The 20,545-nt window shown below is 36.9% G+C and overlaps 1 protein-coding gene across 1 annotated transcript; it reads left to right on the plus strand.

Annotated features, from left to right (window-relative positions):
* Nucleotides 1–10,502: 10,502 nt before the first annotated feature.
* LOC137386845 (baculoviral IAP repeat-containing protein 7-like) lies at nt 10,503–13,084 on the plus strand. The gene has a single exon (XM_068073011.1). It carries the CDS (start codon nt 10,640–10,642, stop codon nt 12,530–12,532), a length of 1,893 nt encoding a protein of 630 aa, XP_067929112.1. The 5' UTR covers nt 10,503–10,639; the 3' UTR covers nt 12,533–13,084.
* Nucleotides 13,085–20,545: the final 7,461 nt, after the last annotated feature.

Genomic DNA, 20,545 nt, shown 5'->3' on the forward strand with positions numbered 1-20,545 from the left:
CTATTAAACTCCGCGGCGACATCAAGCCTACATGTACATATGCTCCCCGCCGCATACCTTTTCCCATGTTAGATAAAGTAAACAATGAACTAGACAGAATGATTAGCGAGGGCATCATAAGATCAGTTACGCAACCCACCGACTGGTGCTCCACTCTAGTACCGGTTGAGAAAAAGTCTGGGCAAGTTTGACTCTCTATTGACCTCCGAGCGATCAATCGTGCAGTAATTAGGGAAACTCATCCGATACCATCCTTTGATGAGCTAACCTCAAAATTTAACGGCGCTAAGATATTCTCAACTCTTGATGCTCGCAGTGGGTGTCACTAAATAGCCCTAGATGACGCGTCTAGTTTATACACCACGTTCATAACGCACCACGTTAGATTCTGCTTCAATAGCCTGCCATTTGGCATCACTAGCTCGAGTGAGATTTTTCAGAGAAAGATGGAGGATATTCTACACGGGTTGGATGGTGTAGTTGTCTATCAGGATGATATTTTGGAATTTGGGATGAAAACAAACGAATACGACAAACGACTTAACACGCTAATGACCAGAATCACAGAGCATGGACTACAATTGAACGAAACAAAATGCACCTACAGACAACCAAGTGTGAAGTTCCTCCAACACATATTCAGCGGTGAAGGCATTCAACCAGACCCAGACAAGATCCAAGCCATAGCAGCAATAGCCAAGCCAGTGGATGTCCCTGCGTTAAGAAAATTCTTAGGCATGGTTAACTATATGCAACGTTACATAGCAAACCTATCAGAACTAGCCAGCCCTCTGTACCGCCTCCTGCGCAAGGACACCCAGTGGAGTTGAGATAACCCCCAGGAAGAAGCTGTTCTAAATATTATTGCCCAACTCAAGCAAACCCCAGGACTGAAATACTATGACAGTAGCCTTCTTGTTTCTATACATGCTGATGCCTCTCAGATTGGCATTGGTGCCATGCTCACACAGAAAGAGCACGAAAGAAAAGATGAAAGGTGAAAAGGTGTTTAAATGTAAATGTGAAATCATTAGCAAGTAATGGCTAAATACAGTCTATTTCGCTACGATTGCAATCAAAAATTATTTGTTGTACAATTATATGATTTCAGTTTGTTTCAGTGTTGGCATGCAAAAACTGGCGTGTAGGCTAATATCATAGGCTATAGACGTACATAGAGTGCTATAGAAACTCATAGTAATTTTCTAATGCAATCACCTCCTGGTAAAAATCATGATCATTAAAAATAGTACCAAAATACTATGTTAACCTTAGTAACTATAGGTACCTACAATGACTTTAGTGCATTTTGTGGTTATGATTTGCAAGATAGAACATTACAATGTACTACGTAGAGAGTTCTTACCTTTGAGGCACAGATGGGCAACCTAAACGCTGAATTTAACTTAAATGAATTAAATTTACTAAACACCTACTTGAAGGAAGTTTTAATATGTATTTTAGTAATTTTTAAACTTTTAAAAGAAATCTTTTATCATTTACATTAGCAAATCACGTTTATTATAATGAACACCAGATATACCAGATAACGGATACGGATAAATTGCCATGGCTAGTTCAGTGACGTGGATATTTTAATATCATATATAATCGGTACACTGATAGCCAAATTTCAAGTTCGAGGTAAATTATTATTGATTTCATGGGTCGAACAAATTTGCCCTAACGAAAAAAGGACGAAAAAGCATCGCGCTGCATATACATAGGTCCCAAAATATTTCTGAACAGGAGGCCGTAACGATTGGTCGTCAGGCTAAAATAATTAGCATGCGCATGAGTTATTAAAACGTTTCCGATCGTTATGCGGTCCTAGCTCAGTGGTAGAGCATTCAGTTAGAAACTTGTCGATTCATCGTGAATCCAAATCTATCAGTACGCGGAATTTTAATACTCAAAATTTTAATAGCTATAGCTGGACAGTAAAAACGACAAATGCACATACGACAAACTTTGAGAAATATATATACATATATATAGATTTATGTCTTTTCATTATATATATCGTTAAATTTATCAAGCGACAGTATGTTAATCCCAAACGTAGTGAAAGTTTACAGGTATAATTTTCATATAAGACTTGTATAGTTGTATAAATCGTAGCCCAAACTTTCAAATAAAACTTTAGGTTTATGGATGTCGCTTATACGTAAGGATTAACGGTAGTCGCCCACTCTCATGACTAATTATTCACAGAATTTTATGCAAACTCATTGACTGCTACAAAAGCTAGAAATGGCCTGTTGGATTTCTCAGTGCTGTATTTAAGATGGTAGGATGTTTATAGCTGTGAAAGGTTTACAGAAATTACCACTAGATGTAAAGTATCAACAGGAAACCAACAGTGGTACTAACTATTCACACTGCAGCTAACATCAAAGAATGCAAACAGGCAGGCACAGGCATAGCTGGAATTTCCCAGTCTCAAAGAGCTATCTAGAATGGTCTAGAAAAGCAAAAGCATTGCCGCACCTTCATAGCTGATATGGAATTCCCAAGCATTAGTTAGTCAACAGGAGTAACCTAACAACAGTGGATAAGCTCTCAACAAAATCAGCCGCACAACTAAAATATACCTAGGCTGTGAATCAGCAAAAATGATTCCATTTAAACTGAAAATATCGAACGACCATGAAGTCTTAAATACCACCACTTGGAGCTGTAAAATGTATCAAACCCATATCATATCATACCTTTGCTATCTGCTACGATACAGTCATATTGTTTTTCGCTCAGGTATGACATATAAAATTAATGATAGACGCCCGCCTCTGGCACCACAGCAAATTAAGAAAAACGTCATCCATGAGACAAACATCGACGTACCGATGCCAATTATGTAACTGGGAAGAAAAACAACTGACCATATAAGAACTAACAAAAATTCCTCGAATTAAGAAATCTGTAGGTGAGAAAAATGGTTTTATTTCGGCAAAAAATTGGAAAAATGTGTTGGTTGTATTACTAACTAGTGATTCATTTAGTAATTCATTTAGTAATACAGCTAGTAACAAAGCTAGTAGTACTGCTAGTAATACTGCTGGTAATACAGCTAGTAATACAGCGAGTAATATGACTAGTAATACAGCTAGTAATACAGCTAGTAATACAGCTAGTAATACAGCTAGTAATACAGCTAGTAATACAGCTAGTAATACAGCTAGTAGTACAGCTAGTAGTACAGCTAGTAGTACAGCTAGTAGTACAGCTAATAGTACAGCTAATAGTACAGCTAGTAGTACAGCTAGTAGTACAGCTAGTAGTACAGCTAGTAGTACAGCTAATAGTACAGCTAGTAGTACAGCTAGTAGTACAGCTACTAGTACAGCTAGTAGTACAGCTAGTAATACAGCTAGCAATACATCTAGTAATACAACTAGTAATACATCTAGTAATACAACTAGTAATACAGCTAGTAATACAGGCAGTAATACAGCTAGTAACACAGCTAGTAATACAGCTAGTAATACAGCTAGTGATACAGCTAGAAGTACAGCTAGTAATACAGCTAGTAATACATCTAGTAATACAACTAGTAGTACATCTAGTAATACAACTAGTAATACAGCTAGTAATACAGGTAGTAATACAGCTAGTAACACAGCTAGTAATACAGCTAGTAATACAGCTAGTAATACAGCTAGTAATACAGTTACAGTAGTACAGCCAGTAATACAGCTAGTAATACAACTAGTAATACAGCTAGTAATGCGGATAGTAATATAGCTAGTAATATGGCTATTAATACAGCCAAAAATACAGCTGTATTACTAATACAGCTGTATTACAGCTGTATTAGTAATACATAAGTAAGAATATATGGACATTGAAGGACAAAAACATTAATCATAACATCAGTTGGGAGATAGTGAGAAGAACAACATTGTATAACAAGACAACAGGCAGATGTAACCTATGTCTATATGAGAAATTCTACATCATATACAGACTTGAAACGCTACTTTGAACAAAAGGTGTGAGCTTGTATCAACATGTAGACATGCTGGCAGATTCCTTTTGAGTGATTTTAAAACTTAACTTTTTAACACCTAAATTGTTGAGCCTTGTCTCATTACATTGTACATCATCGCATTGTTTGGTAATTTTAATCCTACTTATCAGCGATGCTTTCAGGTAATTTAACAACTATGCTTTTATTTCAACTTATATATACACGATACTTTTAGTGTTAGCAAATTTATCTGATGATTATTGCTTTGCAATATGAAACTATTAGTAATAAAATTGTTTTAAACTGTACTTGAACTTTCATCTTACTTAATTATATATATATATATATCTATTTAAAATATTGTATCAGCAGCGATAAAGATTCATAGTCAGCAGTATTGAAAAAAGAGAAGATCAAGAGAAACAAATCTAATCGTGGTTTTAACATAAACCAAAATATGAAAAAAGTTATTACTGTATACAAACTGTACAATGTTTTGCCACACTTCTTTAGCTAACTGTTTAGTTTAATATACTAATATGTAGCAAAATTTTTTTTAATATAGCAATCTGTACGTTATTATTATTACTATTCTGTATGAAACACAATAATAATATGCATACACTCAATGTGAGTTTTTCTTCATGTGGTCAGAAGATATGTGAATAATTGCCCAAAACAGAAGGTAATATTTGTTTACCTGTTTCGATTTCGATTCCAGAAAGAATCAAGCAAGTGTAATAATGCGCAACTCTCTAATGCAGTACATCCGAAGAGTGTTGTTGATTATCGGGAAGTTGCCTGAAGTTGCCGGAAGTTGCCGGAAGTTGCCGGAAGTTGCCGGAAGTTGTCGGAAGTTGCCGGAAGTTGCCGGGAGTTTCCGGGAGGCGCTGGGAGGCGCCGGAAGTTGCCGGGAGTTGCTGAAAGTTGCTGACAACTGTAAGAATATTGCTCAAATCTACTGACAAGCGGCAGTTATAATAGAGCAGTTCACGCGATGGGGAAGCGAGGGTTTTTCCATTAATAGCACCGACGCTATAGGAAAATTACAACATGACTACCATTCAATTTTGAATGGTTATTCATGGAATGAATACCCATGATTTATTGGATTACGCAACTAGGCCCATGGCTGTATATACGTAGCGTAGCGCATATGTTATATGTAAACAACACCAGTTGAATTCATCAGAAATACATCTAGAAATTTAGAGCTGTCTGGAAATTGCAAATACAGGCAAGCAAAACTGCCCAACTATAGCTAGACTAACTAGCTAACTAACTAGCCCACCTAACTCTTTCTTGATGAGTATATTAAATATAATTATAAATCTAACCAAATTACAGGGAGATATTGCATTTATATACATTTAATCCAAAACAGCCTTTACAGCAGCCGATTGACAGACGAATTCTATGAAAAATGATGATCAATTTTGAGAGACAAGTTATCCATCAGAGAGAGGAAAGCCTGAATTCCTATCAACGGGACCACAGATTGTTTTACCATAGAACTTGAACTACATTTCACCTTTTTTGCGATCATCAGATTTTTTAGATGTAAACCTCAGAGTAATTAACAATATACCACTAGGTATAATCAAGAGACTTGGTGACTTATCATCAGACCAAACTACATTCACTGCCCAAACTGACATACACCAGCAAGCGCTCTGTCAGAGTGGGAGTGGGAGATAGTGAGAAGAACAACATCGTATAATAAGACAACAGGCAGATGTAATCTATGTCTATATGAGAAATTCTACATCATATGTAGACTTGAAACCGCTACTTTGAACAAACCGTGTGAGCTTGTATCAACATGTAGACATGCTGGCAGATTCCTTTTGAGTAATTTTAAAACTTAACTTTTTAACACCTAAATTGTTAAGGTTTGTCCCATTACATTGTACATCATCACATTGTTTGGTAATTTTAATCCTACTTATCAGCGATGCTTTCAGGTAATTTGACAACTATGCTTTTATTTCAACCTATATATACACAATGCTTTTAGTGTTAGCAACTTTATCTGATGATTATTGCTTTGTAATATGAAACTATTAGTAATAAAATTGTTCTAAACTGAACTTAAACTTTCATCTTAAAGCAATTCACAAAATCATTTCATGAACCTTTTGAATTGCTTTAAGATATGTTTTAATTGTCATTAATTTTTTGTTCTGCAATTATTTACGGTGAGAAACAACCTTTAAGGTTCCTCATACGCAAACCTGTCATGAGCATTGCAAGAAAACACAATATTGGAAGGGACAAAATAGCGTAATAAAATAAAGCAAATTATCATAGCATTGAGCTCTCAGCCTAAGTGTGCTGGTAAGCATGAATGAGTCGACTGCCAAGATGGTACTGTTCAGCTGCCAAACAGGCATTTCTAAACTGAGTAGAGATGTTCTACAGATAATGCAAACATTGCATATAGTATCTCTAGCTGGTTGTGAGAACTCTTACCATTAAAAGTTTAATTCACTACTTGAGGGGGTCATGTTTTCATGGAGGTTATAAGCAAACTTCAACAATGTATAATAGAGGAAGTCACATAAATGTGTTGAAACCGTGAGAGGGAAAGGAAAACTTCAAATAGCTAATATTGCCTAAAGGAAACAAAATAGAAAAAGGGTAGAATGTTTCATGACTTGATGGCCAGGCTGGAGCAGTACATACTAACTGAATACACATATATACCTGCCAATCCAACTGGCTATCCAGCAAATCATATATAGAACACATCATAGACAGTATAGAGCACATCATAGACCAGGGGTTCGCAATTGGTGGCCTGTGGGCCACATCTGGCCCGCGAAGCTATTTTTTGGCCCGCGACGAATTTCTATCGAGGTGGTAATTGCCGTAGAATTTGCCCGTTCAGGCAAATTCTAAAGATGCCACAAAGAAGATTTTGCAATACGTGCAATAAATATTGCAATATGTGCAATACATGCAATAAAGCGGCTTCTGTCGGCTTGCCAGTGTGAAAAGCGAGGTATGCAGAGTTAATTCTGTCCAGACACTTAATAGTCTTTTTTTGTACCCTAGTTTATAAGATGGCGTCCTTTTACGGTTGAAATTCGCAGATCGTGGAAACAATCAATTAAAAATTGGGTGCCGGATATAGACACAAAGAATATTCAGTTGGAACTAACAAATTTACAGAAGGATGACGAATTGAGACAAACTCACACGTTACAAACGCTAGAAGTTTTCTATTCTACTATGAATAAGGAAATTTATTCCACTATTCGAAATATGGGAGTTCAATTATTAACTCTTCATAGAACGACGTGGATATGTGAAAGTGGATTCAGTAAAATGAGCTATATTAAAAGCAGATACTGCTCAAAGCTCACGCAAGGACACTTATCAGCCATATTACGAACTGCAACAACGCCTCAAGAACCAAATTTTGAAAAACTTATTTCATCCAAGAAAGGACACTTTTCAAATTGATCCCCTAAGTTAAAATTATATCGACTCTACTTTGGTTTATGTTAATTATACGTTTAGTGTCATTTCAATAAACATGATTTTTATATTTTAAGGTTCTATTGTTTTTCTCTTTTTAATTATTGATTATATGTATTGTGGTGACTGCTCGCGCTACGCCTTGAACTTAAGAATTTGGCCCGCCAGTCAAACTAATTGCGAACCCCTGTCATAGACAGTAAAGCATACAGAACACATCATAGACAGCAAGCAGTGCACAGCTCTGATTAGCTAGTACTCTTCACTCTACCGACAGTGATGAGAGTGATATACTTGACTGCTATTCTTCCTATTTAGGTTAACTGATGAGTCTCAGCAGTCCTACCAATTATGTTTCAAGGGTTCTGGATTTCAGCAACAAAAGTCAATATTAGAGTTGTATCTAAATCACTTTTTTATCTAAATTCCAATCAGTTACAGACAGATTTTATTAAATCAAATCACCTGTCGATGTCAATTAACATCTAACAAAAATGCCAAAACAATAAGAATTTGGAAATATTTGACTAATTTTTGAGTTCAAAAATACCTAAGATACAAAGCAGATGTTAAACAAGAGAGGGTCAGTTACCATCCGTTTTCTTTTCACTGTTTTATTAATATAAGTGTTGAACATATTTCACGTATTTTGAGGCAAAAACAGTATTAGGTAGAACATAAACATTAAAAATTAACAAAATTACTGACATTAGCATGAAGAAACATTTCAAACTCTCAATTTAACAATCACTTGTTGCCATTACATTTCAGCAACAACAATTTTGAAAAATTGATCTAGATAGAGACTTTTGCTTTGGATGCATCGCCTTGGAGCCATTTTTAAATGGTGTCGCTCGAATCAGGCTAAAAGACTTTAATTTGGCTCAGTTTGTGTTTTCTGGGTCTTTAATGGAGAGTTTGGGTTTTCAAGGTTTTTTGACGGCCAGGAATGTTTCCAACATTATCTTGATTGTCCCAACTGCTCATTCTGTCTCTCAACTAGACTTTGGATAATGGAGTGAGCTGCTTACATGAGTAACGTAGTTTGTGGTAAATTGAAAAAATTCCTCTGAAGCCAGCTGGGGTGCACTTTCAGAAATCACTGAGTCACTTATACCATTTGTAGCAAAGATGGACTTGAATGCTTCAATAATCTCTCTCGAGCCAAGTGAGGATCGTTTCCTAGCCTCTATCCAGCGACTGGAGCAGTTGACTAGTAGAAGCCAGCGCTTTTGATTCATCTCAAACAAGTTTGCTCTTAGTCTTTTCCAAGCTCCCTTTGGCAAAGTTGAGGGACAGAGTGGTTCAACTGTTGAGTTTGACTTGATTCCACAAACTGCAGTTTTACACCATCTCTTGAATCTGTGTAGACATCCTTGGGTATCATACAGACTTGCTGGCTTTTGAGCGACACTTTAGAATTCTCTGATGAGCCTGGTGGATCGCGTTTAGCACCCAAAGTCACTCTTTTAGGAATTGTTGCTTTTCGAACCGAAAGCGTCGCCTAAGTGTCTGTCGCCTTAGCGGCTGTTGTCTAACTGTCTAAAAACTGATATTTTGATAATTCCCGTTATAATAATTTTAGGTTATACTGAATGATGAAATGAATGAGAAATTTTAGATTTCACACGATACAGCTGATATAACTACATGCACAATGGAATGAACTGCCCTGTATTCAAAGAGCAACTGCTGCCGATTCCGGATATTGATAGCTCTATTGATAGCTCAATTGCAGAACTCTGTGGTAGAAGCTTTTAGAGAAAGCAATAGTTCAGTGCTAGTTTTCATCTATGAATTGAAGTGATACATAGTGTCATCAAATTCACCAATGCCATAATTCCTACTTTCACAAGCGAGTGGTCAAAAAATCTTTGCTAGCTGCAGAGTAAGACTAGAAAATGTGCGAGGCCAGGGCATGCTCAGGAGTAGGAGAGCAATGCAAATTACTGATGAAACAAGTCATGGTTATTCAGCCAGAGCAGTAGAGAAACGCGAACAGTAAAGAAATGCGAGCCGCAGACAAACGCAAGCAGTAGAGGAAGTTAATCATGGAATGTGAAATACTGTAGTTATCGTTATATAGAAAACAGTATTTGTAAGGAGTTATAATAGATTTTTTATTCAAGGAATGAATTATACAAACTAATGTGTATTCATGTGTATAACATTTACTACAACATATAACAGTTTTATCATACAAAGCAGACATTGGGATACATCGATTTGATATGTAGAGCCTTGTCATACACTTATTTTTGCTGTATCATATACTGACTAAAGTTTTACAAAAACAGCTTACCCAGGATATTCCATTTATAACCCGTAGAGGTAGTTTTGATATATACAGTACCTATTTGAAATATTAGATCAGTAGGGGTATAGACTCACAGTCAGTAGTATTGAAAAAGAAAAAGAAATTCAAAAATAAGGAAATCTAATTGTGGTTTTAGAGTAAACAACAATATGAACAAAGTTATTATTGTATACAAATTGTACAATGCTATGCTACACTTCTTTAACTAAATGTTTAGTTTAATGTATACTAATATGTAGTAAAAGCTAATTTTAATATAACAATCTGTACATTATTATTATTATTATTATTATTATTATTATTTTGTATGAAACACAATAATAATATGCATTTACTCAATGTGAGTTTTTCTTCATGGTCAGAAGAAATGTGAATAATTGCCCAAAACAGAAGGTAATATTTGTTTACCTGTTTCGATCTCGATTCTAAAAAGAATCAAGCAAGTGTAATAATGCGTCACTCTCTAATGCAGTACATCCAAAGAGTGTTTTCGATTATTTGGAAGTTGCTGGAAGTTGCTGGCAACTGTAAAATTACGGCTCAAGTCTATTTACAAGCGGCCTGTTACAATAAAGCAGATCACGTGATGGTGAAGCGAGGGTTTTTCCACAAATAGCCCTAAAACTATAGGAAAAGTACTAGGTGACGTGACGTACCAATCAATACCCATGATTTATTGGATTACGCAACTAGGCTGATGGCTATATATATGTCGAGTTTATGTTAGATGTAAACAACACCAGTTGGCTTCAGCAGATATACATCAAAACATTTAGCGCTGTCTGGAAATTGCAAATACAGGCAAGCAGAACTGCCCAACTATAGCTAGACTAACTAGCTAACTAACTAGCCCAACTAAAGCTTTCTTGATGATTTTGTTAAATATAATTATAAATCTAACCAAATTACAGGGAGAAGATATTGCATTTATATACATTTCATCCTTCAAACAGCCTTTACAGCACCGGATTGACAGACAAATTCTTCGGAAAAAGATGCTTTATTTGGAGAGACAAGCTATCGATCAGAGAGAGGAAAGCCTGCCTTCCTATCAACAGATCAAAGATTGTTCTACCACAGGACTTGAACTACCTATCACCTTCCTTGCGGCCATCATATTTGTGGTAACGGTTGTTCAGCTGTTGGAGAAACACTCTGCACATGTAAGATTTCTAACATGGCTTACACATCTGTCAAATGAAATAAAGAAGATCGCCTTTACATGGCCAATAAACCAATGTGGGTCATCAGCAAAGATCACCAAACAGAGTCAGCTTGTGGTGGACTGCATTGATGCTGCACGGTGCGCTGGAACAAAAGGAAGCAGCAAAGAAGTTGATGAGCCAGATGAACTTTTAAACGAAACCAGATGGATAGTAGATAGCAACTGGGTAAAGAAGTCAAACCTATGGGTCTGCACAGTTGCTCAGTATCCAGAAAACCACAATCCAGTTATACCTCTAACTCTACAGAAAGAACTTGACCAGAAAACCCACAGAGAATACCTTACTTACATTAAAAATGATCTGACAACAGAGGAGCGAGAATCATTAATGGTTGATGAAAGAGAAAGGAGAAGAACATTCCAGACACAATGGCCACACGATGGAACACTATCCGGAATGAAAATGGCTGAAGCTGGATTTTACTACCTCGGAGAGGGAGACCAAGTTCAGTGTGTATTTTGTAGAGGAAGGCTCCGTAACTGGTCACAACATGAGGTTCCCATGACTGAGCATGCTCGACTTTTTAACTTTTGTCAATTTGTCAAAGGATTAAACTGTGGGAATCGAGAATATCGATCAAAGAAAGTAGCGAGTGAGGACATGGCCAATATAACAGTATTTGGTAATCTCACTGATGCTGAACAAAAACAACAGCAAGAAATTGGTACAGACAGCGGCCCATTGGGGATCTGTACCAACCGAGCTGCCGTTATAAAGTATGCTCCAGACTCTGCGAGATTGAGAACTTTCCAGAGATGGCCAGCCAGCAGCCCCCTCACTGGAGAGCAAGTTTGTGAAGCAGGATTCTATTATACAGGCTTTGGTGACCAGGTTCGGTGCTTCTACTGCTTAGGAGGAATCAAAGGATGGACAGTTCATGATGAACCATGGGAGGAGCATGCTCGTTGGTTTCCTGACTGTTCTTATTTGCTAAACAAGAAAGGGACAGCATTTGTTGATCTAGTTCACCAAAGGACTCCGGACAACAAGAAATGTACAACAAAAACAAAGATGCAGAAGCGAGCTGAATGGAAGAAAAACGCAGCCATATCTGAACAAGAGGCGATGCCAGAGATTTGTGAAAAACTGGGGCACGATAGACAGACAATCGCTAAAGCTCTGGCCGATAACAACAACCATTTTGAAAGTGTAAAAGACTTGGTGAATGCTGTGCATGCATTGGAAGATGCTGGTGAAGAACCAATGAGACGCGATGAAATAACTCCAACATCTGTGAGTGTCTCACATCCTCTTCAAGAACATAATCCGCCTGCACAACAGCCTGCAGATCAACAGATAGGACAACTCCAACAAAGTGAGCGACAGACTAAACATAAAGCTGGTTGTAAAATTTGCGAACTAAAGACTACTAACTTTGTTCCAGCTACTAATGTTGGACTTCCGTGCGGACATCTTATTTACTGTGACTCATGCAAAACTGATGAGTCAAAAAAGAGTGTAATTCAGCAGGTAAAATGCCCGTATTCTGGTTGCAATTCTCCTCTCTCAGGGACTATTAAAGTATTCTTTGCTTGAAAAAGAAGCTATTCTGAAACAATCCCTTGTGGCATGTTCATAACTACACCCATATATCATGAAATTAGTTTTAACTAACTTACAAGATACGAATGTTTTTTAGCATTTTATGTTATTTTCCTATTTTTAATATTTTTAATTCCTCGTATTTTGGTGCTCAATAACTTACTGTTTTAATTTTTTTACATTATTCTAACAATTTTAACGTCACAAATAGTCAAAGTTTTTACCGTTTTATGTTACTTTTTTCAATATGACTATCATTAGTATTATATTATGTAACCGGTGCCAACTGTCAAATAAATATTTTATACATAAACTAGTTGTATTCTATTAAAGAGTTGAAAAATCATACAATGGAGCATTGTGTTTATTCCAGTTGTTACAGCTATTCAGACCAACAAGCTATTAGTTACAGAAACACGAATAAAGTTCACTGATCGTTTTTGGGTTCAATGAATGAATGTTCTTGCTAATGACCATCGTCGGTGGCCAGCGGGAAACACTGCTTAAAGCACATATGAAGAAAAGAAATTTTACTGTCACAATGCATATTGTCTGGGATCTCATTGATTCTCATAGAATGTTCCTGAAAAGCCAATCATTATTGCTGAACAGCCCTGCTAATAGCTCGACTGAACAAGCGACTATTGACAGGATAGTGGTTGCCCTGTTTATGAAAAGTTATCAAGTCTTCAGGTGTAATTTGAAGAGGAAAACTGTTATACAATTCTGCAGACTAGAACACAGAGTCATCAGAGATGAGTATTAATCATGCCTGTTAAGTTACTCAGACCAGAGTTCACTTCTAACTTTCCACCATAAATCTACCATTCATTTCATTTACACAGATATGAGCATTCAACATGAGTTGTCTACACTCGGCTTACCCAAGACACCGTGTATGATAAATGAAGTGCCTGATAATAGGACAGCAGCCATATCTGCATAAAAGAAGATGAAACAGATTTGTGAAAAACTGGGTCATGATAGACAAACAATCGCTAAAACTTTGAACAGTAACCACAAGCATTTTGAAACTGTAAAAGGCATGAAGAATGCTATGACGATAGGACAGGAAATAGCAAAAGTAATGGTAATGTTTAAAATATTTCAGGCTGGATTCACGAGACTGCTCTTTGCAAGCATCAATCGCCTTGGATACATAATAGGATTTGGCAAGATGGGTACATGTCCAAGATCAGCAGATATGCTGCCAGTAGGACCGACATGGCTTCATTATCAAAATTACTGATTACCTAATGCAGAGACTTTCTGTGTTGACAATTAATAAATAGATGTAATAGTTCCAATACATACATTTTCAAAAACATCACATCACGTAGATGTTTAATTTACTCAGAAAACTTCAAGGGCTACTAATAATCTGTAACACATGCATAAGCCTAATTCAAGAGTAAGTCTACAACATATCAGGATAATCAGTCTCAGTAGTGAGTCTACAACATATCAAGATATCTAGTCTCAGTAGTGAGTCTACAACATATCAGGATATCCAGTCTCAGTAGTGAGTCTACAATATATCAGGATAATCAGTCTAAGTAGTGAGTCTACAACATAGTAGGGTAATCAGTCTCAGTAGTGAGTCTACAACATATCAGGTTATCCAGTCTCAGTTTTGATTCTACAATATATCAGGATATCCAGTCTCAGTAGTAAGTCTACAACATACCAGGATAATCAGTCTCAGTAGTGAGTCTACAACATAGTAAGATAATCAGTCTCAGTAGTGAGTCTACAACATATCAGGTTATCCAGTCTCAGTTGTGAGTCTACAATATATCAGGATATCCAGTCTCAGTAGTAAGTCTACAACATACCAGGATAATCAGTCTCAGTAGTGAGTCTACAACATAGTAGGATAATCAGTCTCAGTAGTGAGTCTACAACATATCAAGATATCCAGTCTCAGTAGTGAGTCTACAACATATCAGGATAATCAGTCTCAGTAGTGAGTCTACAACATATCAGGTTATCCAGTCTCAGTTGTGAGTCTACAATATATCAGGATATCCAGTCTCAGTAGTAAGTCTACAACATACCAGGATAATCAGTCTCAGTAGTGAGTCTACAACATAGTAGGATAATCAGTCTCAGTAGTGAGTCTACAACATATCAAGATATCCAGTCTCAGTAGTGAGTCTACAATATATCAGGAAATCCAGTCTCAGTTGTGAGTCTACAATATATCAGGATATCCAGTCTCAGTAGTAAGTCTACAACATACCAGGATAATCAGTCTCAGTAGTGAGTCTACAACATAGTAGGATAATCAGTCTCAGTAGTGAGTCTACAATATATCAGGATATCCAGTCTCAGTAGTGAGTCTACAAAATAGTAGGATAATCAGTCTCAGTAGTGAGTCTACAATATATCAGGATATCCAGTCTCAGTAGCGAGTCTACAAGATATCAGGATAATCAGTCTCAGGACCTCCCTCAATATGTGAGCTGTTCCTAAGATGGCTGTTTTCTGTATAGTCTCAAAAGACATGTTTACTCCTACCTCGGCCAGGTATGCTATATGCATCATTGATATTGTTCCGAATGCACCAATTACTATCGGTATCACTTCTGTCTTCACCTTCTACAGTCTGTTCATCTCGAACCCAAGCTCTTTGTATTTACTAATCTTATCTTCTTCCTTCTGTACTACCTTTGTGTTTCTCGGTATTGCTATGTCTATGACCTGACATTGTTTGGTTTCTTTGTTTATTAGTATAAGGTCTGGTCTTCTAGCATCAATAACCTTGTCTGTCTGCACGTTGAAGTCCCATAGCAACTTCACTTTCTCATTTTCCAATACAGCTTCTGCACGGTGGTCGTACCATTTTTATGTGTGGGGCAACTCATGTTTCTTGCATATGCTCCAATGCACTGCACTTGCCACTTAATCATGCCGTCCTTTATATTTTGTCTGTGCAATCTTACTGCATTCGCTGACTATGTGGGACACAGTTTCATCTTTCTGCTTGCACAATCTTTATTTTGGATTGTTTGTTGACTTTTCTCTCTTGGCCTTTCTATAGTTGGTTCTTAATGCTTGATCCCGGGCAGTAATGATCAGGCTTTCAGTCTCTCGTTTGGGACATCCCCTCTTCACCCATTGTCATGTCTCCTTTGCTGCTTGATCCTCTGTCTGTCTTAGATGTTGTCCGTTCATTGGCTTATCATGCCAGTTTTGCTTTCGTTCAGTTTTCTGATGGTTTCTATACTCTTGTCATACTCTCTATATATATTATTGTGTGTGAAACACAATAATAATCTGCAATTACTCAATGTGAGTTTTTCTTCATGCGGTCAAAAGAAATGTGAATAATTGCCCAAAACAGAAGGTAATATTAGTTTACCTTTTTTAATCTCGATTCCAGAAAGATTAGAGCAGTGTAATAATGTGCCAATCTCTAATGCAGTACATCCGAGGAGTGTTGTTGATTATCTGGAAGTTGCTGGAAGTTGCTGGCAACTGCAAGATCACTGCTCAAAGAGAGTCATGATGTTGAAAAAGAGTGTACTGAGTTAAGACTGCTAAGACAACCATAAACTCTGCTAACATGCATCCAATACAGCCTGTTAGCTCAAACAATTAGTCTAATATTGGTGACGGCGTTGTTAGTGGAGTGACAGCAAGGGTCTACACAGCGTCTATTTACAGGCGGCCTAGCTGTTACAATAGCCTGTTGATGTGAAGGGGAAGCAGGGGCCCTTGCGCTAAATAGCACTGACAATATAGGACAAGTACTACAGTAAGTCTATTTACAAGCTGCCGTTTACAATAGAGCAGTTCACGTGATGGGGAAGCGAGGGTTTTTCCATTAATAGCCCTGACACTTTAGGAAAAGTACTACGTGACGTACCCATGATTTATTGGATTATGCAACTAGGCCCATGGCTATATATACGTCGAGTTTATGTTAGATGTAAACAACACCAGTTGACTTCAGCAGAGATACATCAAAACATTCAGAGCTGTCTGGAAATTGCAAATACAGGCAAGCAGAACTGCCCAACTATAGCTAGACTAACTAGCTAACTAACTAGCCCAACTAAAGCTTTCTTGATGATTTTGTTAACTATAATTATGAATTTAACCAAATTACAAAGAGAGGATATTGCATTTATCAGCAAAAAATCATTGTTGTTCAGCCAAAAAACACCGTGGCAAAAGAAAACATCCAATGAATTATTTGACATTACTCAAACAAATTCATAACAAAATAAGCAACACCTTTGGATTATACGGCGATAACGGCCTTGGAATAACCAACAAAATACCAAAAAACGTGGAAAAAACTAAGAAAAAACACTGTTTCATTTTTCTTAAAAATGGACTGCATATAACCGTATCTGCAAACACAAAGGTGGTGAATGTTTTAGATGTAAACCACAACCTACCTACAGGTATACACAGAACCTAGCATCAAGAATCCCAAACCTAATGCACATCCACATTATCTACGTACCAAGTCTAGCCATCCACTTTGAGTAATAAACAACATACCACTTGGTATAAACAAGAGACTTAGTGAATTTTCATCAGACCAAACTGCATTCACTGCCCAAACTGACATATACCAGCAAGCACTCTATCAGAGTGGACATAATTACAACCTTGTGCTCCAACTTGACCAGAAGATTAATGCTCAAAGTAACAGCAAAAAGACCAGGCGAAGAAAAGTACTATGGTATAATCTACTTTTCAACAAGAATGTAGCAGGTAACATCCTTAAGACATTTTTTCATATTCTAGACATAGAGTTCCCAAAATCTCATTATCTACATAAAAATTTTTAATAGAAACTTGGTTAAAATTACATGTAGTTACGGCTGCATGAACAATGTGAGCAATATCATCAGTGCTCAGAACACTAGGCTACTGCAGCGCCATAATAATACGACAATGAATACAGAATCGAGAGACTGCAACTGCCCAGATAGTAGTAGCTGCCCACTACAAGGAAAGTGCTTGAGAAAGTCTATCATATACAGAGCAACAGTCACCACTGATAATAGCTTACCAGATGAGCATTACATAAGTTTGACTGATACTACATTTAAACAACGTATCACAACCACATGTCAACCATAAGAAACGAGTGCAAAAGATCAAGCACTGAGCTAAGTAAGAATATATGAACATTGAAAGACAAAAACATAAATTATAACATCAAATGGGAGATAGCGAAAAGAACAACATCGTATAATAAAACAACAGGCAGATGTAACCTATTTCTATATGAGAAATTTTACATCATATGCAGACTTGAAACCGCTACTTTGAACAAAAGGTATGCTTTTATTTCAACCTAGATGTACACAATGCTATTAGTGTAAGCAATTTTATCTGATGATTATTGCTTTGCAATATGAGATTACTAGTAATAAAATTGTTTAAAACTGAATTTAAACTTTCATCTTACTTATATGTATTACACATATAATCTGTATATATATACATTGTATTTATCAAAGTATGTCTGTAAGTCTGTCTGTATTCCGGCTGGAGTTATTAAAATCTTGGAATCTACACCGAAGAAGATTTGATCTCAGACCCTCCCGTTCACAAGATTAGCGCTGTACTAATTAGGCCACAGAGATTGATTTGATAGCTAGCTGATATATGTCGCTATATGGGAGCAAACACCCAACGGCTTTGCGTACTACAAGGAATGATGTTTGCTTGACGTTATGCTATGACCCTACTACGCAGGGTCATAGCATAACGTCAAGCTGGTAGCTCTCATTATTGCGACCAGGCTGATAGCAAGTGGCAGGCAACTCTCCTTACTTCTCATTGTTTATAAGCTGATTTTTAATAGAGGAAATATGAGTTTAAAAGTTGTTTGACAAAGTTTGAAAACCTTCACAGTTGTTATTATTTTCTCTCTTAATTTATTTCAATCACACAAAACACTTTTCTCGTGATATGTAGTTTGAAAGTTAGAATGGCAAATGTTAACTATGTTAAATACTATTCAATTTTCTGACCGAAGACATATTTATTACCTGGGCAATGCTGGGTAGCACAGCTATTGTATATATACATGTATATGTTTCTCAACAAACGATCAGAAATTACCTCAACTTGTCCACACTCTAAGAATTATCTTCTCTCTCATTTTAGAGTCAACCAATCGGCAAGAAGCATTATCACCAGCCAACCAAGCAGAACATCAGCCAATCAGAGGAAAGGGGAAGAAAATCAGCCACCACCTTGAACCTTAGTAGCAGCCTGAAAATTGACAGAGGAAGTCATAAAACTGCCAGTAGCTACAAAGATAAGTGCAACTATTTTCCATAACTAGTACTATTTGCTCTAATTCTTTGTAGAGTTCTTTTATTTTTGTATTACTGTACTGTATTAATTTATAATATAGTAGAACCCTAGTTGTATATATATATATCTATACAAAATATTGGATTAGCAGCGGTGTAGATTCACTGTCAGCGGTATTGAAAAGGAAAGAGAAGTTCAAGAGAAGCAACTCTATTTGTGGTTTTACCATAAACTAAAGTATGAAAAAAGTTATTATTGTATACAAATTGTACAATGCTATGCTACACTTCTTTAACTAAATGTTTAGTTTAATGTATACTAATATGTAGTAAAAGCTAATTTTAATATAACAATCTGTACATTATTATTATTATTATTATTATTTTGTATGAAACACAATAATAATATGCATTTACTCAATGTGAGTTTTTCTTCATGGTCAGAAGAAATGTGAATAATTGCCCAAAACAGAAGGTAATGTTTGTTTACCTGTTTTAATCTCGATACAAATACACACTTGTATCGAGTTTGTGTATTTTATCTCGATAAAATACACAAACACTAAATGCATAACATGCCAAACACTATTGTGGTATTGACATAGCTAAGGTTGCATTGAGATCTAGACCAAACGTCACAGAGTAAGCCAGTAACACTTGACCATCTCGGTAAGATTAATACATCACGGAAATGAGCAATCACACACTCATAGCATAGTCAAGAGTGCAGGAATGATCAATCATTGGTGTTGTGTAGATGTCATCCTGTAAGGGAATTCCTTAACCACACATTAACCATTAACCACACAACAATGCAGTACATCCAGAAGGCCCTTTTGATTATCTGGAAGTTGCTGAAAGTTGCTGGCAACTGTAAAGCCTGGTTCCCATATCGATTGCTAGACTCCGGCGGTAACATGCGCAGTAAAACGCTTGCGATTCTAGGCTCTGCGGGATATGTTCACACAAGGCTACATCGTTAATAATATCGTAAACATAAGTGCGTAATCAAATAAAATTTTCGCTCGCCATGCCGTTCCTATTATGGTGACCTTTACTCGTACAGTGCTTTTCGGGAATGTTTTGCCTGCGGCCGTTTGCGAAATTTGAGCATGCGCAAACTCTTGCGTTGACCGCCGGCATCCACTGGCGGTGCACTGCGATCCCCGGCATGTAGGTTCCCATTTTACCGCAATAGCCTGCGGTACTGTCGCCGGTGGTTTGCGGCGTATATGGGAACTGGGCTTAAGATTACTGCTCAAGAAGAGTTATGATGTTGATGGAGAGTGTGCTAAGTTAAGTCTGCTAAGACAACCATAAACTCTGCTAACATGCATCCAGCCTGTTAGCTCAAACAATTAGTCTAATATTGGTGACGTCGTTGCTAGTGGAATGCATAGATATAGTATAGGGTTGTTACTATATCTATGGTGGAGTGACATCAAGGCCTACCAGTAGGTCTATTTGCAGGCTGCCTTTCACAATAGAGCAGTTCACGTGATGGGGAAGCGAGGGTTTTTCCATTAATAGCCCTGACACTTTAGGAAAAGTACTACGTGACGTACCCATGATTTATTGGATTATGCAACTAGGCCCATGGCTATATATACATTGAGGTTTGTTAGATGTAAACAACACCAGTTGACTTCAGCAGAGATACATCAAGAAATTCAGAGTTGTCTGGAAATTGTAAATACAGGCAAGAAGAACTGCCCAA

Source organism: Watersipora subatra, chromosome 2 (assembly GCF_963576615.1).
Source record: "Watersipora subatra chromosome 2, tzWatSuba1.1, whole genome shotgun sequence".
In the NCBI taxonomy this organism is placed as follows: domain Eukaryota; kingdom Metazoa; phylum Bryozoa; class Gymnolaemata; order Cheilostomatida; family Watersiporidae; genus Watersipora; species Watersipora subatra.

Coding starts and splice junctions, on each gene's coding strand:
- LOC137386845 (XM_068073011.1), top strand. CDS start 10,640: ATGATTTTGTTAAATATAATTATAAATCTAACCAAATTACAGGGAGAA.